This window comes from Schistocerca cancellata, chromosome 6 (assembly GCF_023864275.1).
Source record: "Schistocerca cancellata isolate TAMUIC-IGC-003103 chromosome 6, iqSchCanc2.1, whole genome shotgun sequence".
In the NCBI taxonomy this organism is placed as follows: Eukaryota; Metazoa; Arthropoda; class Insecta; order Orthoptera; family Acrididae; genus Schistocerca; species Schistocerca cancellata.
In genome coordinates this window covers 147,708,585-147,735,254 of record NC_064631.1, presented here as the reverse complement: position 1 = coordinate 147,735,254, position 26,670 = coordinate 147,708,585, and the positions used below count along the sequence as shown (strand labels likewise).

Below are 26,670 nucleotides of genomic sequence, written 5' to 3'. Positions count from 1 at the left end.
GTTGGGTGGCACGGGATACATGCGGACGTGCATTAACCTGTTGGAACAGCAAGTTCCCTTGCCGGTCTAGGAATGGTAGAACGATGGGTTCGATGACGGTTTGGATGTACCGTGCACTATTCAGTGTCCCCTCGACGATCACCAGTGGTGTACGGCCAGTGTAGGAGATCGCTCCCCACACCATGATGCCGGGTGTTGGCCCTGTGTGCCTCGGTCGTATGCAGTCCTGATTGTGGCGCTCACCTGCACGGCGCCAAACACGCATACGACCATCATTGGCACCAAGGCAGAAGCGACTCTCATCGCTGAAGACGACACGTCTCCATTCGTCCCTCCATTCACGCCTGTCGCGACACCACTGGAGGCGGGCTGCACGATGTTGGGGCGTGAGCGGAAGACGGCCTAACGGTGTGCGGGACCGTAGCCCAGCTTCATGGAGACGGTTGCGAATGGTCCTCGCCGATACCCCAGGAGCAACAGTGTCCCTAATTTGCTGGGAAGTGGCGGTGCGGTCCCCTACGGCACTGCGTAGGATCCTACGGTCTCGGCGTGCATCCGTGCGTCGCTGCGGTCCGGTCCCAGGTCGACGGGCACGTGCACCTTCCGCCGACCACTGGCGACAACATCGATGTACTGTGGAGACCTCACGCCCCACGTGTTGAGCAATTCGGCGGTACGTCCACCCGGCCTCCCGCATGCCCACTATACGCCCTCGCTCAAAGTCCGTCAACTGCACATACGGTTCACGTCCACGCTGTCGCGGCATACTACCAGTGTTAAAGACTGCGATGGAGCTCCGTATGCCACGGCAAACTGGCTGACACTGACGGCGGCGGTGCACAAATGCTGCGCAGCTAGCGCCATTCGACGGCCAACACCGCGGTTCCTGGTGTGTCCGCTGTGCCGTGCGTGTGATCATTGCTTGTACAGCCCTCTCGCAGTGTCCGGAGCAAGTATGGTGGGTCTGACACACCGGTGTCAATGTGTACTTTTTTCCATTTCCAGGAGTGTATTAATCCACGATGAAAACTCAGTGATGCTGTGCCCACTGCAATCATAACTTGGTCGCTGGGCCAACACACAAACACGTAGGGCTCGTGTGATGTGGTGCTCCATGTTCTTCAATGGCCTTTGAACGGCGTGCTCCGAAACACTTGTGCCTGCACCAGCATTGTACTGTGTCGTCAGATCGGCCGCTGCGTATCCTGGATACACAGCGGAGGATCCTCCGACCTCTACGTCTTGTGCTGAGACGTGGTCGTCCAATACCATACGGTCTACTCGTTGTTTCAACATCCTTCGAACATTTTTCACAGGTGTTCAGAGATTCTCGTTTCCAGCTTCGCCGTTTCAGAGATTCTCGTTTCCAGCCGCAAAGCTACAACAATGTGCGCTTTGTCAAAACCTCTTATATCGGTGAATTTCCCCATTTGTGGCCCGATCTTCGCTAAAATGACTGTCCAGTCGTCTCTCTTCAGTTTACTTTCTTACTGCGTCACGTGCCCGCAGCATGACCAGGAGGTATTCAACCTCGCGATGGGCGGTGGTCATAATGTTTTGGCTCATCAGTGTACATACGGCACTCCAGTAGGTACATAAAAACACGTACATGTTCGAATGCAACGTTATGTCAATATTTCAAAGCAAATGGTGAAGAATTTTTTAGATATACAAGTCTGAACAACCCAACATTTACCTTTTTCATTTATATGAATTAAGACGGTTAGTGTACTTTGTTGTTGTTGTTATTGTTATTAAAATCCCAGGCTTCTGGGGACGCTGAAACTGGGACGATGGAAAGTTATGTTTGACGTTAGGAGGATGCTGAGAGCGGAAAGATGGTATCAAAATATGACCTTTCTTCTACCCAGAACCAAACCGTGGATCCGTGAATGCATTCGTTTTATGACAAATTCCGTTATACAGTACGACGTGAACTTCTCTAAAAAGTAATGGCCTGCAACAGTTTTACTAAGTTTAGGATCATGCGGGTCACATTCTGCATTTCAAATGGTTCAAATGGCTCTGAGCACTATGGGACTTAACATCTGAGGTCATCAGTCCCCTAGAACTTAGAACTAATTAAAGCGAACTAACCTAAGGACATCACACACATCCATGCCCGAGGCAGGATTCGAACCTGCGACCGTAGCGGTCACGCGGTTCCAGACTGAAGCGCCTAGAACCGCACGGCCACACCGGCCGGCCTTCTGCATTTCCGTAGAAATTAAATCAAGATGTACTTCTGTCTGATTTTTGCAAACCATTTGGTGCAGATCCACCTGATCAAACATTCTGAAATTGTCATATCCTTTTACTTGTTGTTATAGTCTTCAGTCTGAAGACTGGTTTGATGCATCTAACTGTGCTAGTGTGTATTCTCCTGCATATCGTCATGGAACCTTTCAGTATATGCGCACGATTCAAATGAAAACTTTCAAATAATGAAATTCCCGAATGTTGTACTATCGATTTGGCAGCTGGAAGGAGCTAGCGCTGTATTTAAACAAATGATCAACAGCCGCCAGTCTGTTGTTGCGTTACAGAAAAGGAAGCTGTGTCAATGCAAAGATGCCCTCCCCACTGTCGACCTGAACAGAGGTGGGAGAGCGATATGTGATACGCTTCTTTCAGTAACGAAGGTGTTAAATCTTTGGAAATGCATCAGAGGATGAAAGCATAGTACGGTGATCCGTGTATGTGTCCCTGCAGCAAGCGTACGAGTTGTGCAGAAAGTTTAAAGGAAGTGTAGATCCTGTGGAAGACGCTTCACGGCCGAAAACAGTGCCGCAGCTAAAGAGCCTCTGAAGGAAAACATGCGTATTACTGTACGCGAAATAGAGACTGTTTAGCATATTAATGATGGTTCAACACACAATACAGTCGAAGATGTGCTACGATTCAATAAAGAGCCCGTGAATGGGTGCCACAGTAGTTGAATGCTGAATTGAGAGATCGCCACATCGATGCCTGTCAGGAACTTCTGTGTCGTTTCCAGGTCGAAGCGATCAGATTTTTGAACTGCGTTGTTACACATGAGATGAAACGTGGGTGTATTATCACCAAACTGAAACTAAAAGATAGAACTAGGAATGGCGCCATAGTTCTTCACGAAAGCAAAAAAAAAAAAAAAAAAATTCTGATACAACCTTCGGCAGGAAAAGTCACGCTCACTCTCTTTTGGAATTCGAAAGGGATAATTTTGGGGATTTACCTGGAAATGGGATTAATTGTGACGAATAACTTATACTAAAATCTACTGCTGCGATGTCGCCTTTTGCCGGCCGCGATGGCCGTGCGGTTCTAGGCGCTCCAGTCCGGAGCCGCGCTGTTGCTACGGTTGCAGGTTCGAATCCTGCCTCGGGCATGGGTGTATGTGATGTCCTTAGGTTAGTTAGGTTTAAGTAGTTCTAAGTTCTAGGGGACTGATGACCACAGCAGTTGAGTCCCATAGTGCTCAGAGCCATTTTTGATGTCGCCTTTGTCCTGTAATCAGGAGCGAACGAAGAAGACTTCTGACAGCAAGCCGTAGTTTGTAACTAATTTACCTTTTTTTCATATAATTCAATAATAAGAGATGAATACACTAAGCAGATTCAGAAGGATGTAGGTTGCAGTAGGTACTGGGAGATGAAGAAGCTTGCACAGGATAGAGTAGCATGGAGAGCTGCATCAAACCAGTCTCAGGACTGAAGACCACAACAACAACAGTTCAATAATTGTCACCCTACACCTCGTGGGAAGTACATCGGAAGATTATATCTGTAATTTTTTCTGTATTGCGTCATTTTCATAACAAAAATAATTAAAGTTTTCGTTTGAATCACCTGTCACTTTTTTGTTTTCTTTTTGTTAAAAAATGAAAAGGAAAAAGCACAGCACCCCTACACATTACGAGTTTCGGCATTTCTTGACTGTCGTGATCCTAATAAATAACTGTTAGAATCTGAATAGACCAGTGCGTGGGAGGTTAACTGATTGTTCATAATTTTTAGTTACCAATTCGGGAAAATATTCTAGAACAATAACGAGGGCTACGAATGTATTGAGCCCGCAGATACACACAAGTCACGTAGGCGGCTATAAAGGCACCTCAGTGCAAATAAATGTAAGGCGAGTCTTTTATATAGGCTTGCGTCTCTCATTTCCTACTAAGGGTAAGAGGGTAAGTTACATGTTACTGCCACGGAGCGCTTAACGGCGAGAAATTGGGAAAGCGACACTAGCTTCACCGCTGCTCGCGAGAGATAACACATTTGGAAAATTTCCTCAAGGTAAACTGCCCTGAAGTCTGGCAGCGATACGATAACGACACTGTTTGGGACACGAAATGCGCCTGTCCTGATTTGCAGCTTTGCACGGTCGTTCGACACGAAATTTGATGTATCGCTTCAAATCATAATAGACTTTTCAATGCACACGATTTCTAGACCCGGTCATGAATATCTATGGAAAAGTATGCGATCCGCATTTATGACGCTGTTGGCACCCACACTGAAAGAGTCTTCGCAGTTCTCGTAAAAGTCTTCCTCGAATTTATTGGCACCTTCGTTCGGTGCATAGAAGTGAGCAACAACGATGTGAATATGAATAACTGAAAGAGAGTAATAATCTCGTGATTAGTAGTTGTCTATCCGACGGGGGGCGTCTACAGATAATTTGTTCAAGACAAGGCGACCCCTCGTTGTACTGATGGTTTGTTGTGTTATGATCCATCTAAAGTTCCCGCTGCCGCCGAAATGCCTAACGGCTCTCATTAATTCATGACCTGCAGTTCATCAGTTTAGTACTGGAAAAAGCCAAATAGCGGTAGGTCGATAGAAACGTGCAGAGACCTTAGACCGATTTACTACAAAACACAGGGAGAACCAGATAGGAAAAGATCGAAATATGACAAGTTAAAGCTTTGAGGCGCTGTGCCTGGCGTGTTCGGATGGTTTAAGTGGCAGTGCATCGCCCGCGAAAGGCAGGGAAACGCAGCAAACAATTTCAATTTGTCACATACAGTCAACGCTGCATATAATACTGATAGGTTTAGAGAAATTGCCATTAACTCACGTAAGTTTCATCCAGATGAATAATAAAAAGGTATCGGAACGGATTGTCATCAATGCTCTTTCGTATTGTCTTGGAGAAGATCATTAGCTCCTAGGAAACGAGTCTGGCAATCTACAGGGTGATCAAAAACAGTTTGGAAAGCTTGTGAGGGTGTTGCAGGGGAGTCTGTGCTGAAGAATAATTTTTAAGAAAAAAATTCGATATGTCGCACCGTTTCCGAGTTAATTAGCATCGAAGTCAGCCAGTCAGGTCCCAGCGCGGAAATCCAAAACAATTGCACGCGCTACACTGCGGTAATGCACAGACAACTATGGGTTCGTGAGTTACTACTTGTTGCAACGCTCATTGTCAGTTAAAATGTGCCTTTTTCGGAACTTATAAAAGCTAGGTGAGCAAACCAAATGGAGAACACGTTTGGCGACACTGTTTTTGGTAGGCTGATTGAACATGCTCGCGCGACGAGCTGGTTGGTTAACCGCAATACTGAACAACTGGGATTTATCAGCACAACTTCCCTGCAACACCCTTCTAAGCTTTTCAGATTGTTTCTGACCACCCCGTATATTACCAAACGGCTAATCCGGTTCAGGGTCACGTAGATCGAGTTGTAGGTAGCCTAGTAACGGCTTCCGAGGCGAACAAAAATTTGACTTTCAATATTTCTCGTGATTATTGACAGAAGTTTAATATTTAAAATGCTGTGATAATCTACTAATTAAGAGATATAATCTTATGTTAACGGCTTAACACAGCAAGACAAGTATTACAGTTAGAAACTGCAAATATCGAGATTATATTCAACCAGCATTTGAGAAAGAGAGCAACAAACTTCGCACATAATTTCAAATCTTTTCGAAATCTTTTTTCGCCGATACACTCCACAAAATGATGAAAAGGAAAAATTTTATCGCGTACTACATTTTTCGGTCTTTATGCAGTGAAATTGCTGCCTCAGGTATGATGTTTAAAGTTATTAGTTATTTACGACGAACTCTATTCGCAACATATTTCACAGACAGTTGAAACGTCCCCTTAGAAAAATTTATGAATTACTGTGCTGATAAACCTCTTAAATTATTTGATTTTCAAACAACTGAGCAAAACTGAAAGTACTCAGACATTTGTCTCTTTACTTATTCTGATCAACACTAAACTGACAAACAATATTTTTAGCGCAACGCAATCTGACTTTCAAAAATCCCTACAAAAGAATGGCCCTGACTAACAATAACCTATACCTTTATGAATCACTTACCTCACAAAAATCTTCGTTACTCGAATTACTGCAATACAGCGAGCGCCAATACTGCCAGCACAATAAAAGATTCTAACTACTGAAGGCATTAACTACTGATACGCATAGTTAGCAAATAAAAGATTTTGATAGAGAACAAACAATGTCTTTACCTTAATAGTGTTCAAAAAAATCAGTTCATGACATCCAGTCTTACAAATTTACTGTCTCTGATGGAAACATGTCCAGATCACCCGCTCTCAAAACTCCGCCATCTCTCTCCCCACATCCACCACTGCTGGCGGCTCACCTCCAACTGCGCAACGCTACGCGCTGTTCACATCCAACTGCCCATTACTACAATAGCGAATGTTCCAATAATGCCAACCAGCCACAGACTGCACACAGCACAGCCAGTGATTTTCATACAGAGCGCTACGTGGCGTTACCAGTATAAAAACCTAAACAGCCTACTTACACAGTACATACGAGGCCTCCGTTCAAAACAGTATCCGACTATTATTCATAAATCAGTCTATATTCAGATGCAGTTGTTTAACACTAGTCACCTTCAAAGTAGTCCCCTTCAGCTTCTACACACCTCTCCTAACGCCACTGCCACTGCTGGAAGCATGGCTGGAAAGCATCTTTTGGTACGGTGCGCAGCTGCTCCGTGGAATTCTGCATAATTTCTTCCCCGGTCTGAAATCTGGCCCTGTTAGAGTTCAAAATGGTTCAAATGGCTCTGAGCACTATGGGACTCAACATCTTAGGTCATAAGTCCCCTAGAACTTAGAACTACTTAAACCTAACTAACCTAAGGACATCAAACACATCCATGCCCGAGGCAGGATTCGAACCTGCGACCGTAGCAGTCCCGCGGTTCCGGACTGCAGCGCCAGAACCGCACGGCCACCGCGGCCGGCCTGTTAGAGTCTTTTTCTCTTTCGCAAAGAGACAGAAGTCATTCGGTGCTAGGTCAGGGGAATAGAGAGGCTGGCAAATCGCAGCCGTGTTGTGTTTGACCAAGAAACTCACAATTAACTCAGAACGATAAGCGGGTTACGGCAGTGAAGGTGCCAGCTGGCAACTGCCAGCAAGTCTGGTCGTTTGCGTCTTACTGCTTCACGAAGGCGACGCAGAACCTCCTTGTTGATATTAGTACCTTCTGGGACGTACTCGTGATGGGCCACGCCACTCGAGTAAAAAAACATGGCCAGCATGACTTGCCGGTAGCTTAAGACCTTCCTCGCTAGTTTCGGTCTCGGGGGTGAAGGATGCTTCCACTGCGATGATTAGAACTTTGTTTCTGGGTTGTAGCTATAAACCCAGGACTCACCACCATTGATCACTGTGTTAAGAAAATTGAGATTACTGTTCACAGTATCCAGCATGTCCTCTGTAGAGATGGGGGATCCGCTCTTGAACTAATTCATAGAGTTGAATCTTTCAAAGGAGTGAACAATCAGTGACTCAGAAAAAAAGAACGGTAGCTCCAAACGTTTCCCACGGCAGAGAGAGAGAGAGAGAGAGAGAGAGAGAGAGAGAGAGAGACGGAGCCATTCAGCAGCGCTTCTGCTGGTCAGAGCACAGTGCACGCCACACAACACAGCCAGCGCCGGCCTCTGCCCTGCTTCTACCTTGGCTGCCTGCATTGTGCAGTGCCCCATTGGATTTTGTGTTTCACATATGCCGTGCCGTCTCTGTGCGTCGTCTGCCGCGTGCAGGGCCTTGCCGCAGCTTAACTTCGCATCGCACTCTGTCGGCGATCGTTTCAGTCGCACGTCCTGCCCTCTGGGCAGTTGATGCGAGCAACAGGACAGAGAGCCACCTAGCGGATAACATAGGAACTACTTGCAACAACCTGCTCGCAAGGGAACGGACGATTTGTCTCGGAGCGGGTGAGTTCACCGCTTCCCCCACCCTCGGAACTCGCCCGCTCAACGCTCACCCCACCGTCTCGACTCTAGCCAGAGCGTAGAGCAAAGCGACTCAGGTGTCACTCTGGTCTCTGCGGTCTCAGCTCACGCAGTAATACAGCTCGCGGCTCGACCTGCTCGACTCAGCGCCTCTGCATCGGAGTTCGTCCCTACTGGATATTGTTCTTCGTAGTAATACCGCTATGTATATTACATTATTATGTTATGTATACATCAATTGTTTTTATTTTATTTTTATTTGTTTAAACTGATTAGATTAGGTTCCTGATGACTCCTCTTACTATAGGATTTTTATTATGGACACTCGAATTTACGCTTTAATTACGAGCGAACCGATAAAAGTATCGCAAAATGTGATACACCAATATTTTCCTTGTTTTATTCTGCGTAAGGCTATATGCAGCACTTTCGTTTTACAGTCAAATTTATATATTTTTTTCTTATTCTGGTACGGATTTTGCGATTTTAGGCGTCTTCGGAAGGAAACGTTCACTTTAAAAATATATGGCTTGCGATGTATTTGTATGAGGTTAATGAAATTTTAATACATTATAGCCAAATATATTGTTAATGTAAATCTCAAGTTACAACATTTTCCGATCACCCAAAAAACCACGATAGTGCAAAATAAATCAATAATCAAAAACTTTGTCATATCGTGGAAATTTCAATAAACAATACAAATTTCTTACTCATTATTTGTGTTACTTCAAAATAGGATCAAATAAGATCAAAATACAGGTATAGTACTGGAATAAACCAAGTTTAAAGGGCAATGTGCCTTCCATTTATTTTCTATTGTAAATGAGTGGTGAGTCATGAAAAAGAGCTAATTCATTTCAGGGAGTGAACAGTTCTGATCCAATCTCTGAAAAGAACAGTTTTGCCCATCTCTAGTCCTCTGCGATCTCCAAATGAAGTTGCATTCTGCTCAGTTATTAGCAGCTTCGGTACACATTTTGCTGAGAATCTTCTGATGTCCAAAAATTTCGTTAAAAAGGAATGAAGGGATTTATTACCAATTTTAACCTCTTCTGCAAGTTCTGCGATCGTGATTCGTCTACCCTGCATCACCAGGGTACTCACGTGATCAATAACAACTCCATGTGGATGTCGAGAGCCCACTTGAACTGATAAGCTGCCCTTTCTGAAGCGGTTTTATCACTCCTGTATCTGTGTGGTAGCCACTGCTTCATCGCCAAACTGTTGTCGAATCTTGTGGATTTTTCAACCTGAGAATAGCAAAGCTTAAAACAAGATTTGATGCAATAACGTTGTTCCACTTTTTCCGTCATTTTGCCCACAACACAAAATCCGACGACTGCCACTTAAACGTGTTCACTTGTCAACGGCTAGCCGGGGAGTGGTTGTTTCCGCAGTCGGGTAAAAGATAGGGCATGCGCATTATGTTTCCTACAAACACAGAGAATGCCCGCGCGCTCCCTGGGACCATTATTGGTGTCCATAATCAAAGAGTAAGATCGGATACTTTCTGAACAGCCTTCGTACCACTGAATGTATCTGCAAAATTATGTCGTTGTAAGACGTTTTAAGGCTCACGATATATGCCGTCATCAAGATTCATGAAAAAGTATCTGTTGCTGAAAACGGAGCGTAAATTACCCAGACTATACTCATCCAACGCTTGATAATGACAGAGGTTGACAACTTCCAAAAAATTTTAACCATAATTTCAAACCTTTTTTAAACATTTTCTCGATTATGAGTTTAACGTCAAATATTAACCACTTTAAATTTATTGGTAATCATAAGTTTGAAGCTACATCCTTGGAAGAAAAGAAGGAACCCAGAAATTAAGTGCTTAATGTTTGCTGCTAACCGAGCCTTATTAGCTCAGAACCTAGAAGACGCCCAAGCGATGCTGGATGATGTGAACGACACTGCTGAAAAAACTGGTCTGGAAGATTTCTGTGAAGCTTCAGTTTAAGAGAAAAAGATGTTTGTAAACAAGACACGGGGACATTAGGCGAGTGGAAAAGTTGACATAACTTGTAAAATGGATCCGATTCAATGGGCTTGATAATGAGGGAAATATTAGAATTAGTTTACAAGGTTATCCAGAATAGGTATAATTAACCAGCGCTGTCTTACAAGACCAGAATTAGACGTTACAATGCCGGCCGGTGTGGCCGAGCGGTTCTAGGCGCTTCAGTCTGGAACCGCGCCACCGCTACGGTCGCAGGTTCGAATCCTGCCTCGGGTATGGATGTGTGTGATATCCTTAGGTTAGTTAGGTTTAAGTAGTTCTTAGTTCTGGGAGACTGGTGACCTCAGATGTTCCATAGTGCTCAGAGCCATTTGAACCATTTGAACATTACAATGCAGTAGTGAAACCAACTGAATCTCATTGTTCGATGTGTTTTATAATGAAGAATAATGCAGAACTGAAAATACAAGAGAAAAAGGAGAGAAAATTCTTTATGAAAATATTACGAGCACATAAATTATAGATGAAACATGGGAAAACAGGAGAAATGAACAATTACACCAACAATCCGATAAAATGACAGATAGAACGTGGAAATGGATGTTGATATTCTACAGTCAGGTTATGGCAATGGTCTAGGACAGCTTTACAAAAAGATTTTCACTACATCGTTGGTATGACAATGAATATTAAATGAGTGGAGGAGGACAAGGATACACTAGCAGTTGGTATCACGTCGTAGACAATGTATAATAGAAACAATATAGCAGCTGCATTGAAAGCAGGGATTACTGCGCAAAAGTAACAACGTAGCTTTAGTAACAACGTAGCTTTAGCAACAGAAGACCAGAGGAAGATAAGGAATAATACAACGAAGTTATTTTGACAAGAAAAGAAGAAACTCGCAGAAAGTCTTAAATTCTGCGGAGCCCATAGAAGAAAAAGGAAAAGAAGAAGAAGAAGAAGAAGAAACAGCAAATTGTAAAAGGGAACACTATAAAACATTTCTGTCTTATACATACTCCCGTGGAAGGAGCATATAGAGGGTCTATAAAAGGGCGATGTACTTGAGGACAATTTATGGAAATGGAAGAGGATGTAGATGAAGATGAAATAGGAGATACGATACTGTGTGGAGAGTTTGATAGAGGACTGAAAGACCTGAGTCGCAACAAGGCCCCGGGAGTAGACAATATTCCATTAGAACTACTGACGGCCTTGGGAGAGCCAGTCCTGACAAAACTCTACCATCTGGTGAGCAAGACGTATGAGACAGGCGAAATACCCTCAGACTTCAAGAAGAATATAATAATTCCAATCCTAAAGAAAGCAGGTGTTGACAGATGTGAAAATTACCGAAATATCAGTTTAATAAGTCATGGCTGCAAAATACTAACGCGAATTCTGTACAGACGAATGGAAAAACTGGTAGAAGCCGACCTCGGGGAAGATCAGTTTGGATTCCGTAGAAATATTGGAACACGTGAGGCAATACAGACCCTACGACTTACCTTAGAAGATAGATTAAGGAAAGGCAAACCTACGTTTCTAGCATTTGTAGACTTAGAGAAAGCTTTTGACAATGTTGACTGGAATACTCTCTTTCAAATTCTGAAGGTGGCAGGGGTAAAATACAGGGAGCGAAAGGCTATTTACAATTTGTACAGAAACCAGATGGCAGTTATAAGAGTCGAGGGACCTGAAAGGGAAGCGGTGGTTGGGAAGGGAGTGAGACGGGGTTGTAGCCTCTCCCCGATGTTATTCAGTATGTATATTGAGCATTCGGGAGGACGACGGTTCAATCCCGTCTCCAACCATCCTGATTTAGGTTTTCCGTGATTTCCCTAAATCGTTTCAGGCAAATGCCGGGATGGTTCCTTTGAAAGGGCACGGCCGATTTCCTTCCCAATCCTTCCCTAACACGAGCTTGGGCTCCGTCTCTAATGACCTCGTTGTCGACGAGACGTTAAACACTAACCACCTAACCACCACCTATATTGAGCAAGCAGTAAAGGAAACAAAAGAAAAATTCGGAGTAGGTATTAAAATCCATGGAGAAGAAATAAAAACTTTGAGGTTCGCCATGACATTGTAATTCTGCCAGAGACAGCAAAGGACTTGGAAGAGCAGTTGAACGGAATGGACAGTGTCTTGAAAGGAGGATATAAGATAAACATCAACAAAAGCAAAACGAGGATAATGGAATGTAGTCGAATTAAGTCTGGTGATGCTGAGGGAATTAGATTAGGAAATGAGACACTTAAAGTAGTAAAGGAGTTTTGCTATTTGGGGAGCAAAACAACTGTGATGGTCGAAGTAGGGAGGATATAAAATGTAGACTGGCAATGACAAAGAAAGCGTTTCTGAAGAAGAGAAACTTGTTAACATCGAGTATTGATTTAAGTGTCAGGAAGTCGTTTCTGAAAGTATTTATATGGAGTGTAGCCATGTATGGAAGTGAGACATGGACGATAAATAGTTTGGACAAGAAGAGAATAGAAGCTTTCGAAATGTGGTGCTACAGAAGAATGCTGAAGATTGGATGGGTAGAACACATAACTAATGAGGAGGTATTCAATAGGATTGGGGCGAAGAGAAGTTTGTGGCACAACTTGACTAGAAGAAGGGATCAGTTGGTGGGACATGTTCTGAGGCATCAAGGGATCACCAGTTTAGTATTGGAGAGCATCGTGGAGGGTCAAAATCGTAGAGGGAGACGAAGAGATGAATACACTAAGCAGATTCAGAAGGATGTAGGTTGCAGTAGGTACTGGGAGATGAAGAAGCTTGCACAGGATAGATTAGCATGGAGAGCTGCATCAAACCAGTCTCAACACTGAAGACCACAACAACAACATTCTCCTGTTAGTATGATTATGATCGCATTACGTAAAGATGTAGGCGCAGATCCACAACTGAATTTACAGCATAACCAAATTTTTGTTACGTTGTTAGATGTGTCGCCGTGTCTATCATATTATACGGGCATAAGATCGAATAACCAACTAAACGATAACATTGTAAGAGTGAGGGAGCGGAATGTCAGAATTTTGAACGTTGTAGGGAAACTAGAAAATCTGAAAAGGGAAATGCTAAGGTTCAATCTATGTATAGTGGAGGGTCAGTGAAGCGAAATGAAATGAAAGGAAGATCATTGTTTCTGGTCGGATCAGACAGCGTAATATCAGCAGCAGTTGAAAATGGTTTAACGGAAATAGAATTCCCATTTATTTGTTATTCATAGGAAAGTAGGGCAGAGAGTGAGTTACTGTGAACAGTTCAGTAACAGGGTTGTACACATCAGAATTGGCAGCAAACCAACATCGGCAACAATAGTTCATGTATACACGCCGACGTAGCAAGGAAAGATGAAGAAATAGAGAAAGTATATGAAGGTATTGAATGGGTAATTCAGTTCCTAAAGAGAGATGAAAACTTGATAGTCATAGAGGGATCAAAATACGGTTATAGGGGAAGGAGCGGAAGAAAGGATTACGGAAGAATATGGTCTTGATAGTAGGAATGAGTGAGGAGAAAGACTAATTTCTGCAATAAATTTCAGATAGTAAAGGATGTATGCTTGGAAAGGGCCATGAAATACGGGAAGATTTGTTATATTACATTATGGCCAGGCAGAGATTCTGAAATGACATGGGATTGTAAGGCGCACCAGACATAGACTCAGATCAGAAGATAGTGATGGTGAAGAGTAGTCTGAAGTTTAAGAAACTGGTCGGGAATAATCAGTGCGCAAAGGAACGGGATACGGATACCAAGAACTGAACAGATACACTTGAAGTTCTCTGAGACTACTACTGCTATAATGAAAAGTTCAGTAGGCAGTTCAGTTGAAGAGGACTCAATATCTCTAAAAAGAGTTGGTAAGAAAAACTTCGGTACAAAGAAGGTAACTGTGAAGAAACAATGGATAACAGAAAAATACTTCAGCTGATCGATGGAAGAAGGAAGTACAAAAATTTTCAGGGGGATTCGGGAATACAGATATCCAATCACTTAGGAATGAAATAAACAGGAAAGGCAGTGAAGCTAAGGCGAAATGGCTGCATGAAACATGTGAAGAAATAGGAAAATAAATGATTGTCAGAAGGACTGAATCAGCATCTGGAAAAGTCAAAACTACCTTCGGTGAAATTAAAAGCAAAGGCGGTAACACAAAGAGTGCAAAGGGAATTCCACTGTGAAATGCAGAAGGGAGAGTGGACAGGGGGAAAGAGTACACTGAAGACCTTGCGAGAGGGAAGACTTGTCTGGTGACGTCATAGAAGAAGAAACAGGATAGGAAAGAGATGAGGGATACGGCATTGGAGTCAGGATTTAAAAGAGTTTGGGATGACTTAAGATCAAATAAGGCAGAATTTCTGAAATCATTGGGAGATGTGGCAACAAAACGACTATTCTCGGTGGTGTGCAGAATGTATGAGACTGGCGATATACCAACAGACTTTCGGAAAAACATCATCCGCACAATCCCTAAGCTAGAAAGACCCGACAAATGTGAGAGTTGTCGCACAATTAACTTAACAATTCATGCATCCAAGCTACTGACACCGAATAATATACACAAGAATGGAAAAGGAAACTGGGGATTTGTTATTGGCTTTAGGAACGGGAAAGGCACCAGAGTGGCAGGTCCGACAGTGCGTTTGATAAGTCGACCTTGAAAAAGCTTTCGAGAATATAAAATGGTGCAAGACGTTGAAAATTCCGAGAAAAATAGGGGTTAGCTATAAGGGGAAGACGTGTAATACGTAATATGTACAAGAAGGAAGAGGGAACAATAAGAGTAGGAGACCAAGGACAAAGTGCTCGGATTAAAAAGGGTGTACGGCATGTATGTAGTTTTTCGCCCCTACTGTTCAATCTATACATCGAAGAAGCGATGGCGGAAATACAAAGTTTCAAGACTCTGATTAAAATTCAAGGGAAAAGGTATCAGTGATAAGATTCGCTGATAGCATGACTATTGTCAGTGAAAGTAAAGAAGAATTAGAAGATCTATCGAATGGAATGAACAGTCTAGTGAGTAAAGAATAAGGATTGAGAGTAACTAGAAGAAATACGAAAGTAATGAGAAGTAGCAGTAATGAGAACAGCGGAACACTTAACGTAAGGATTGGTGATAACGAAGTAGAGGATATTAAGGAATTCTGTTATGTAAGCAGCAAAATAACTCATGACGGACAGGGCAAGGAGGACATAAGAATCAGACTAACACTGGCAAAAAGTGCATTCCTGGCCAATAGAACTTCACTAGCATCAAACAAAGGTCTTAATTAGAGACAGAAATTTCTGAGGATGTACGTTTGGAGCACAGCAATGTATAGCACTCAGACATGGACTGTGGGGAAACCAGAACAGAAGAGAATAGAAGCATTTGAAATGTGATGCCAAAAAAGAATGTTGAAAATTAGATGGAGTGTATGGTAAGGAATGTGGTGGTTCTCCCAGAGTCAGCGAGAAAAGAAACATATGGAAAATACTGACTAATGAAGGGACAGGATGATAGGACATCTGTTAACACGCTAAGGAACAATTTCCATGGTACTGGAGAGAGCTGTAGAGGGTAGAAACTGTAGGGGAAGACAGAGATTGGAACTCATCCAGCAAGTAATGGAGGGACGTACCTTGCAACTGCTACTCTGAGTCGGAAAGGAACAGGAGAGGAATTCATGGCGGGCCGCGTAAACAAACCAGAAGATTGATCAGTAAAAATGAAAAAGTATTCAGTCGTTTCAAAATCAAAGAGTTTTATTATCTAATGAAGGTGCATAAATTAAAGCTATCCGAAGCCACCACAATGCATTAGCACTGTTTTGAGTGTGAGTAGGAGGGAAAATAATCAAGCATCTAATATTCTGCGACGAATCATTGCTCCTTGTTAGAAGTAATACCCACTTTTATCCGAGGTCCAAATGTCTTTCGTTCGGTATACAGTATTAAAATGTCACATGAAACGTAGTGGCTGTTATTCTAATTATATTTCTGAATTATAATGAAAGACTTTTTAGTTATTTAAATTGTTGTGAACTGTCAATTGTGCAGCGCATCTATAGGATAGTATCCTGCTTCATTTCAGGTAATTCTGAGTCATCATTTCAAAGAAAAAATTGATACAAAGTTTCCTGACAACGTCTTTCAGAAACCAGAAATCGTGAGTCTAGGTGAGGAATCAGTGACGTTTGCAGATGGTTCGACGTACAAGGTCGATGATGTGTTTTATTGTACAGGTAAGCTTTTCACATTTAGAGCACTATGAAGATAATTTTACCTTTTGCAGTTTGACAACCGATGCTTCTTCCAGGTTATCAATATAGTTTCCCGTTCCTGTCAGAAAAATGCAACGTCAAAGTTGAAGACAATCGAGTCCAACCGCTTTTCAAGCACACCATTCACATAGACTATCCGACGTTGTGCTTTATTGGGCTACCGTTCTACGTCTGTGCCTTTTCCTTGTTTGACCTACAGGTAAGTAACGTCATTTGTATAATTTATTTAAAATAGTCTTAGGTGTACGCATATCATTCTTCCACACTATCTTTTCTCTTACATTATAACGGTGAAACGTCCCCTTAGAAAAATTATACAAGACTGTGCTTAAACTGACACACAATATTTTTTTTTAGCGCAACGCAATCTGACTTTCAGAAATCCCTACAAAGGAATGGCCCTGACTAACATTAACCTGTACCTTTCACAAATCACTTACCTCACCAAAAATCTTCGTTACTCGAACTACTGCAATACAGCGAGCGCCACTACTGCCAGCTAAATAAAAGATTCAAACTACGGAAGTCACTAACTACTGATAGGGATAGTTAGCAAATGAAAGATTTTAATAGAGAACAAACAATGTATTTACCTTAATAGTCATAATATATATAGCAGTTCATAATATCCAGTATAACAAATTTCAAAACTCCGCCATTTCTCTCCCCACATCCACCACTGCTGGCGGCTCACCTCCAACTGCGCAACGCTACGCGCTGTTCACATCCAGCTGCCGCTGCCCAACACTACAATGGCAGACAACAATGCAAACTAGCCACAGACTGCACACAGCACAGCCAGTGATTTTCATATAGAGCGCTACGTAATGTTGCCAATAAGAAAACATAAACAGCCTACTTACATAAAGAAAACATAAACAGCCTACTTACATAAAGAAAACATAAACAGCCTACTTACATAGCCCCCATGCTCCCCACAAAAAATTTTACAAATTGTTTTGGGCAGTGGCCAATAATGATTTGAAAAATTTTTTCATAATTACAATAACAAAGATATCAAATGCACACAATTATTTATACAATGTTGGTCAAAAGCTAAAATTTTCTCACAGTCCATAAAGACAGTCCAGATTGTTCATCACAGTAAAATTTCAGTGTTTTTTTTTTTTTTTCAAAGTCTGAGCAGTAAAAGACAATGCACACGGAAGTAGTGTATTTCCATGCAGTCTTGAAGAAGTAGTGTTGTCCTTCCAACTGAAAGACAGTGCTGACTCTTGACATGCTGACAGGTAATGGGCCACAACAGAGCAAACCCACAGCAGAGTCATTCGGCGTTTTGAAGAATATTGGTAGGTAGGTCATCACAGAGCAGACCCACTGTAGTCCTGCTAGAGATTATGGTATTGGTGGGCCACCAGAGGTGCAGACCAATTGCAGTCCTTGTAGAAATAATGGTACTGGTGAGTCATCAAAGATGCAGACCCACTGCAGTCCTTGTAGAGATGGCCAGCAGCCATCTGTTGTGACTGTGCAGGTGCACAATCACCATTGAAGAGTCTTGCGGATAATATAGCAAGTCCATGAACCACCACTTGTGCACTCACAAAATTTTTTTTTGAAATGTCCTTCGAACCAGCAATGCTGTTATCCAGTCCCTTGCTGAATTATTAACACACATGCAAACACTAACAGTCCCTACTTCTCACATATTGTCCATATACTATGACCAACAGAATCGTGTGCAGTGAAATGTAATTTACAAGTTACTTAATTTGATGAACTGGTGTCAATTACAATTTTATAACATAAGAATACAATTACAAAGGTACAAAATACATCATTAAAGAACATAACAATACAGATAACATTTGTAGTACAGGCTTTACAACAGAATAGAAATAAACATATACATCAGTGTTACAGGAATTATGACAGGAGTACATACATAAAAGATCAGAATAACTTTCGAAACATCAACTTCACACATGAGCATTAAAACAAAACAGAATAAATAATGTCTAAACATCTTTACAAGGTAAATAACATATTATTAATGCCAATTATATTTGAGGAGAACAGTATTCCTCATCATAGTGAATGTAGCTTAATATTAAAAGAAGAAAAAATTCTATGAAAATACACAGAGACAGGGAGAAAACAAATACACAAGGGTACACAAACACATAGTGGGATAACACAAAAGGAAAGGACAGGGTTCGTTTTCAGTGTAACATTTGGTACTGCAGTCCAACCCAAAACTTCATTCCATAGATCGTTTGTCTTATTTCAACCTTTGCTTCCACCAAAAAAATCCTATCCAAGCATGCTTTCTGTATTTTTCTCGTATAAACTCTCAGTGCATTTCTTCAAATTCATCGCAACTCATTCTCTTATATAGTCTACCCCTTCTTAAGCTAACTTAAATCTACTGAGCTCAGATGCATAAACTAAGGGATGAGGCAATGCAGCAGCACAAAATTAACACGAACAGCAATGACAAAAAAATTCAAATTGGCAAAGCAAGCAACAATATTACAACTAATATAAGGCAATGAGCAGCAAACAAGAAAAATAAATCAGTAGTAAACTGGCTTAGCAGAGTAACACAAAGTCAAATTCAGTAACACTATACCTGGCAAACAGCAGCAGTAAAAGCTATAACTTATACCTAAGCATGACAAAGCTCAAGCAGAAAAAATATTACAGTAAAAACAACAATGCAGAAAAGGGAAATGTATATTCACATCTTAATGTCTATGTAATTAAAGTGGTGCACCACAAATTATTCTATAAAAGAAATTACCAAGTACTTGAAAAGAAAATTATGTTTGCAGTTACTGTTACTAGTCCCTTCTTATTATTCTTTCCTTTCCAAGTGCTCCTTTTTTGAAGAATGTGGATCACAAAATTATTATTTAATAGATCTGTTGACAGAAAGTCCCAGAAAGTGTTCACATTAGCAAATGCATTTAACTTTATTTTATGAAACCAATGCTGCAACAGAGCTGGAAAACAGATATCAAATGAAATAAGCAACTATGAAAGGCAAAGCATAAAAATATCATTCAGTAGTCATGTGACATTTCATAAGTTTTTTCTCAACTCTCGTAGAAAGACGCTTGTCATAATCAGGTGTGCGGATGTAAGTATCTTTCCAAGTAATGAGCGTGTCGTATTTGCAATGCTTTCTCTAAAGGAATGTCAATGGCGAGGATAATGGCCTCCCTTTTTTTTCTACCTGTGCCTCTGGAAAGGCACACCCTAATGGCTTTTTCTCCAGGCGTCTGACACAGCTGGGTGCCCACGACGCATTACATGCAGGTGGTCACTTAACTTTCTTACGGAAATATTTACGACAGCAGTTTCCATTACAGTGACAGTCTCATATAAAAATATTTCACAGGTCAAGAATTTGCATTACAAATCTGTAGAAACAAAATCCTATAAATATAACAGTGTCCAAAAAATTTTTGCCGGCATTGTGATACATTCACGCATATACACACATTTCATAACTCTTAAAGTACGATTCTTGGTTTCCAACAACCTTTTTCACAAGTCAGAGTCCCTAAACACTACTCATTATTCCTTACCTTTTTCGTCGACACTTCTTCAATATGTCATCATAACAGATACGTAGCTTAATCAAATAACTCATATAGCATCAGCTTATTGATCATAAACATACCGCAACAACATAATACACATAGTCATCGTAATAATAACATCATAACACCTCAGTCAACTCTCACAATCGTCGTAGCTTCCTCCAATAATTAAAAAAATTCTCTCCTCATGTCAAAAGTGTCATCTGCCTCAAACGTACTTTAAAAATCGTGATCCCATACCAAATATATCATTCAAAGCTCTCATAATATCACAATGGGTCTGAAAAAATATGAACAGTTCACAAAGTACAGACAAAGTACAATTTCGTAAGTGTGAAGTTACCCAACTGTGTAATTGCGTGAACATGTGTCACTGATGTAGTAAAAAAATGTTTGTTTCTCTGTTAAATAATCAGGTGGCTGTGTAATTCTGTGTTGGAGAAATATGGTACCGATGTGTAAAGTTGTATAAGCAAATACCATATTAGCTAGGGCTCCTTGTGCTTGCCACACACATGGTACACAAAGTAAGCGTGTACCCCCCTGAGGATTATTGTAGTTATACCCTCAGGTGTTACAGATTACAGCAATGGAATGAAATGTATCACAGAAAACTTTCTTTGTAATTCAAAAATGTTTAAAAATAAATGTTTTAAGTACAAAATTAATCACTCAAATACGTGTCCTGTAGTGCTAAATGTGCGTCTTGCTGTAAGATAATCTCTGTGGAAGTGTCGTAGTTATTGTCCTCCGAAAGCTAAGTTCTGCAGAAGTCAATGTACTTACCTCATGATAAACAAAAGTGAAATGCTTTGCGTATAGATATCTTAGTTATTACGCTTATTGTTGTGATGAAGAAATTACTGTGCTGTAACGTATTGTTGTGCTACGGAAAAGGCTGTCTCATTATAGCTATACCACAAAAGTTACTATTAAACATGTTTTACTTTCCAGAAGAATTCAGAAAAACTGTGCAGATATAAAACAGATACACCGCAAAAGCAACATTGTAAATTGTCACTCATTAGTAACGTCGTGATATAATCTTGTAGCTGTCACATAAACTAACCACTGTGTCATCTGGTATCTCTCAGAAAGTACTTTAATTCAGAATGTATTTTCAAGTACACCAAAATGTAGCATTAAAATCTCATTAGCAGTACTGGTAAATGTTCTAAGTATGTGAGCCTTATAGTCGTTACGTAATCGTGCAACTAACAAGCAAGAATGTACACACACAATAACACTGTGTCGTCTGTTCGCAATAGCAATGCATTCGTAATTTCTGTTTAAATAAGTTCTCTTGGTTCTTGACTGGATATTTAACTTCAAACATTGTTGCATGGTAACAGTTTCTAAGTCTAACAATGCATACTAGAAATGTGAAGTGAAACGTTTTATGGCAAAGACAAAGTTAAAAAGCAGATTATCTTTCAATAAACGGTTTTACGTGTGAAATGTGGTGTAAACCTTTACTCTTCCTAGTACGCAGAGTTTCAACTTCAACGCAATTATCATGTGGTATACGTCGGATTCTGTAAGGTCCATTGTAAACTGGAAAGAAGTTGTGACGTGTTTCTTCTTATGTGACAATGAATGAGCTTTAATGAGAACTTTCTGACCAATATATAATTTCTTTGCATTTGCTTTACCGTGTAGTTTTCTCCTTTTGCCTGCTTCAGATTTTATATTTTTAAGAGCCAAATCAATTATGTCTTTGTGTCGAAGTTTACGTGTATTCGGGAAAGGTACAAGCTCTCTGATTCTGTTCGGTGGTTCTTCATTCTTCAGTACAAGAGTAGGTGGTAAAGCAGTGGAGTCATGAGGCATTTCATTCAGCACGTTTTGAAATAAGTGTAAATATCTGTCCCAATGCTGATGCTTTCTGTGACAATAAAGTCTGCAAAGCTTATTGATTTCTTTCATAATCCGTTCAGACGGGTTACAATGTGGTGAGTACAATGAAATAAAAACAGGTTTGATTTTATGATTCCGAAGCATGCGTGACCAAACAGCAGATCTGAATTGCGGTCCGTTATCTGAAATGACTTTACTAACGTGTCCAACTTCACGTAAGAAATTTTTAACAAAGGCGTTGGATAGAGACCGTCCAGTGGCTTTACGTAACGGAGTGAAAGAAACAAATTTTGAAGTAAGTTCAACAGCGACTAGAACGTACGAAAATCCTTTCGATGTTCTGACAAGGGGTCCCAAGAGATCAACAGCAGCAAATTCTTTTAATTTAGAAGGAATAATAGGAAACAGTGGAGCACGATGTGAGAGAGTAGATGGTTTCGCCTTTTGACAAAGTTTACAAATAGACAAGACTCTTCGAATTCTCTTTTCCATATTGTTAAAATAACAAGTCGTTCGAAGAATATGATAACATTTTCGTGGACCAAAATGTGCGTAGCTGAAATGAATGTACCAAATGAGCTTATTAACAAAATCGTCTGGAATGCAAAGTAGCCATAGCTTGTCATCAACAGTGCAGCGTTTGAAGGGTATGTTGTTTCTAACCAGGTAATAATGCCGAATCTGAGTGTGTCTTTTCATGCCATTTACTTTTGATGTCTTTCCAAATCGGATCTTTATCTTGTTCATGAGCAATGTCCTTTAAAGATGTGGTGATGAAGTTTTCAAAGGCGACTTTCTGAATGTAAAGAATACTGAAATTTTTCTCAAGGTTGCCTTCTGTGTTACTTTTCTCAAGCCCAGCCGGTGCGCGTGACAGCGCGTCCGCAACAATGTTCTCCTTGCCGTTAATGTAGACTATTGTGAAGCGGAATTCTTGCAGAAACAATGCCCAACGTTTTAACCTGTCATGATTTAATTTTGAAGACATAAGAAATTGTAATGCACGATGATCACTGTATACTTTTACGTGCTTACCAGAAAGAAATAAACGGAATTTGTTAAATGCCCAAACGATAGCTAAAGCTTCTAATTCAGTAACGGAATAATTTTTTTCAGATTTTGTTAGCACTCGGCTAGCAAAAGCAATGGTTTTCTGAACAGTAGTGTCATTTTCTATGGCTTCTTGAAATAAGTGGGCACCAAGACCGACTTTAGAAGAATCTGTGCTAAGGCAGAAATCTTGTGACAGATCTGGATGAGCTAGTATTGGCGCGTGAAGTAACGCTTCTTTCAAAGAATTGAATTCCAACTGTGCTTGTTCGTCCCAGTTCCAAGTAGTATTTTTTCCAGTGAGAGAACAAAGTTTTGGTGTAACTAGAATTTGCATATTCAGAAAACGACGGTAAAAATTTACGAGACCTAGAAAACTGCAAACTTGTTTTTTTGTGGATGGAACTGGAATGGCTCTGATTGCTTCTAACTTTTCAGGATCCGGCTGAATGCCTTCAGAAGAAATAATATGTCCCAAAAACCTCACCTTTGACCTACCGAATTCAGACTTTTCCAAGTTAACTGTAATTCCATATTCTGCAAAAATACGTAACAAACTGTTGAGGATGCGATTGTGTTGTTCCCATGAAGCTTCTGCTATCAGAATGTCCACATATAAGGTGATGTGACGTTTTAAGAACTCAGGTAATATGGAATTTAAACCGCGAATGAATGCTGCCGAAGAAATGTTCAAACCAAAAGGAAGTTTCCGAAACTGATAACAAACGCCGAAACAAAGGAGAGCTGTGTATTTTCTACATTCTGGATGAAGTTCGATCTGATAAAAGCTGGATCTGAGATCAATGGAAGACAACACTTTTACACCATTAAAATTTTGAAGAAGTTCTTCCATCGTCTGCGGCCTGTCTGTTTCAGGAATAATGATAGTATTGATTTGTCTCGAATCTAAGACAAGCCTGATCGATCCATTTTTCTTCTCAACAACATGTAACGGATTGTTGTATGAGCTTACTGCAGGCTCAATAATGCCCTCGTCAAGCATAGATTGTATTTCTGTTCTAACACGGTCCCTATAATGTGCTGGAATTACGTATGGTCTAACACAAAATTTAGTATGCTCACGAACACGAAATTGGTATTGAAATCCCTTGATTGTTCCTGTTTTGTGAGTAAAAACTGTGGAATGTGGTTGTAAAATCTCAAAAAGGTCCTGCCTATCAGTGTCATTACAATTCTCAATTGTTTGAATTTTATTCTGAATTAACTCATTAGTTTCAAATATGCCGTCGATATCATCCCTGTCAGTACTTGCAGAGTGATTGTTAGTGTCTAGTTCCGTAGAAAATTCCGAACTGTTGTCTAACAGAGGGTAAAGCCGATTAATTTCCTCATCATGGTTTGAGAGCCAGTCTTCAAATTTCAAAGCTATTGACTTACCTTCTTTCTCTAAACTTATTTCAGCATCGTGAAAGCTTAAGTTTGCTTTGTATTCATTCAAAAAGTCTACTCCCAGCATAATTTCCGTCGACAATAATGGAACAATAAGAAAATTCATAGAGAAGCTGTGGCTTTGACAAAAGAATTCTAAGTTGGTTTGTTGGCGTACATCTACACTTTTTCCAAAGATTGCACCTTGTAATTTTATCTTATGTAACGGAAGTGTGGGGCAATCGTTCGATTTGTTGCATTTGCTAAAAGCTGTTTCACTAATTACTGAAATGGGACTGCCAGAGTCAAGTACTGCCGTAAATTTTACGTCATTTACAGTAATGTGAATCACAGGATATGCAATGTTGTTATGTTTTAGGTCGTGTTCCTGGAGTAAGATGTCCCTAATGTCTTCCATTTTTACGTAATTACTAGCTATGGCAGCTGTGTCGTCAGTTTCATAAGTACGTTTTGTGGATGCCAGCGGTGTGAATCATTGCCTATTGTCTCTTTGTTGGTGCGCGTCGTTATTGGGATTTGGAGACCTAACTTCTACAAATTCACCGTGATGAGAGGGTCCTGTTTAAATCCCGCCAGTTCTGATGCAGTTCAGGTCTGTCGTTACTATCATATCGTCTGTCGTCATGTCGGTAGATTCCATAGTTTCTTTCTTGTCGGTCACGTGGTGGAGAATTTCTCCCTGAGTCATAACTGCGCGCTGGACCATTGCATCTAAAGTTATTCTGTCTACCTTGATAATAATTATTTTGGTTCCCATATTGTCTGTTTCTCTGATTGTCTCTGTGATAGTCATTACTGCGGAGAGGTGATCTTTCCCTGTAATTATTACTACTCTGCCAACGGTTGTCATATGGGTTGTGTCTGTTTTGGTCACGATTTACATTGAAAGAATAGCCTTGTCGTATATTATTTCTGTCATCGCGGAATTGTGACGGATGTGATCTGTAATTGTTGTGCTCCTGTTTTCGCGTTCCGCGATTGTCAGTGTCAATTTCCAGTTCTTGTAACAGTCCCTGAAAAGCTTCAATGTCGTCTTTGCAACGTCCTGCCAAAATAATATGTCGTAAATGTTCAGGTAATTTGATTAAGCAAATGCGTATGAGTTCTGAGGGGCTGTATGGGTTTGAAAGATATTGATTCTTATGCAACATGTCTTCAAAATATTTGACAAGACTGGAAAATTCAGATTGTTCGAAATGTTTCATCATTATGATGCTATGTTTTACTCGGTCTTGTGTAGCTTGAGACCAATATGCTGAGAGGAACGCATGGTAAAATTCTCCTTCACTGTGACAAACGTGAATGACCGATCGCATTCTTACAGCTGGTTCATTCTCCAAGTAGCCACACATAAATTCTAACCTGTGCTCCAATGACCAGTTGGGAGGAAAACAATGAGAGAATTGATGGAGCCATGCTTGTGGATGAATGGCGTTGGAAGAATTCTTAAACATTTTGAATTTACGTGTAGTAATTAACAGCTTATAGTCAAAATCATCATGTCGGCGAGTCGCATGTCGGTCATTGTTACGTCGCTTCGGCGGTTCCATCTCAAAATTCGGTGCACATTGCCAATTTCTTTCATAACTTAAGAAATGCCCTGTGTTATTATTTTGTGGCTGTTCCGTATTTCTATGTCCCTCTTCCCATATTGGGGCGCGAGTGTCCACTGAAATACGTAATTCTTGTATTACTTGTGTCAGCTGATCTTGTACTTCCCGGATTTCTCTTTGGTGTTGCGTATTAATTTGATTCTGATTTTGTTTGAATTTCCTAATTTGTTCGCACTCTTCTGTGTCAGTGATGGCTACAGGTCTTGTGTCATTCAGATCATCATCTAGCTTTGCAGATAAGTTAGTGAACTGATCCGAAAGTTCGGCTACTTTCTGCGATAGTGTACTTATTTCCTCAGTGTGTTTTTCTGAACCAGGTTTCAGAGTGTCCATTTGTGTTGAAATCGTATCTACTGTGTCCTTTAAGTTTTCTTGAGTTTTTGCAAGTTGCGTAACCGAATCGGTAGATGCAACTGAGTCAATTTTAGCTTGCAAGGTGTCGTGATTTTCATGAACAATAGTTTGCAGTTCTTTTATGGCTGCTTCATGATTCTGTAATGCATTTTCATGACGCGAAAAAATAGGTCGGAAATGCTCACAAATTTGTGTTTTTACGTCATTACAGACTTTCTGACATTTCGATTCAATGTTATGTAACTCAGCAGTTAAATCTTCACGTGTTTGTTCGAGAGTTTGTTCCAATGAGTCTAACTTTTGAAGCTTTTGCTGTGTTTGTCTCTGATTTTGTTCCATTGTGTGTAACT

At 40.8% G+C, this 26,670-nt stretch overlaps 1 protein-coding gene across 1 annotated transcript in view; it reads left to right on the top strand.

The window, feature by feature from the left end:
• Positions 1 to 26,670, top strand: part of LOC126191537 (uncharacterized) — a 174,248-nt gene that overhangs the window by 127,233 nt on the left and 20,345 nt on the right. The window contains exons 5-6 of the mRNA XM_049932441.1: positions 16,278 to 16,428; positions 16,503 to 16,666. Of these exons, the coding sequence (XP_049788398.1) occupies positions 16,278 to 16,428; positions 16,503 to 16,666 (315 nt within the window). The remainder of the gene's footprint in view (positions 1 to 16,277; positions 16,429 to 16,502; positions 16,667 to 26,670) is intronic.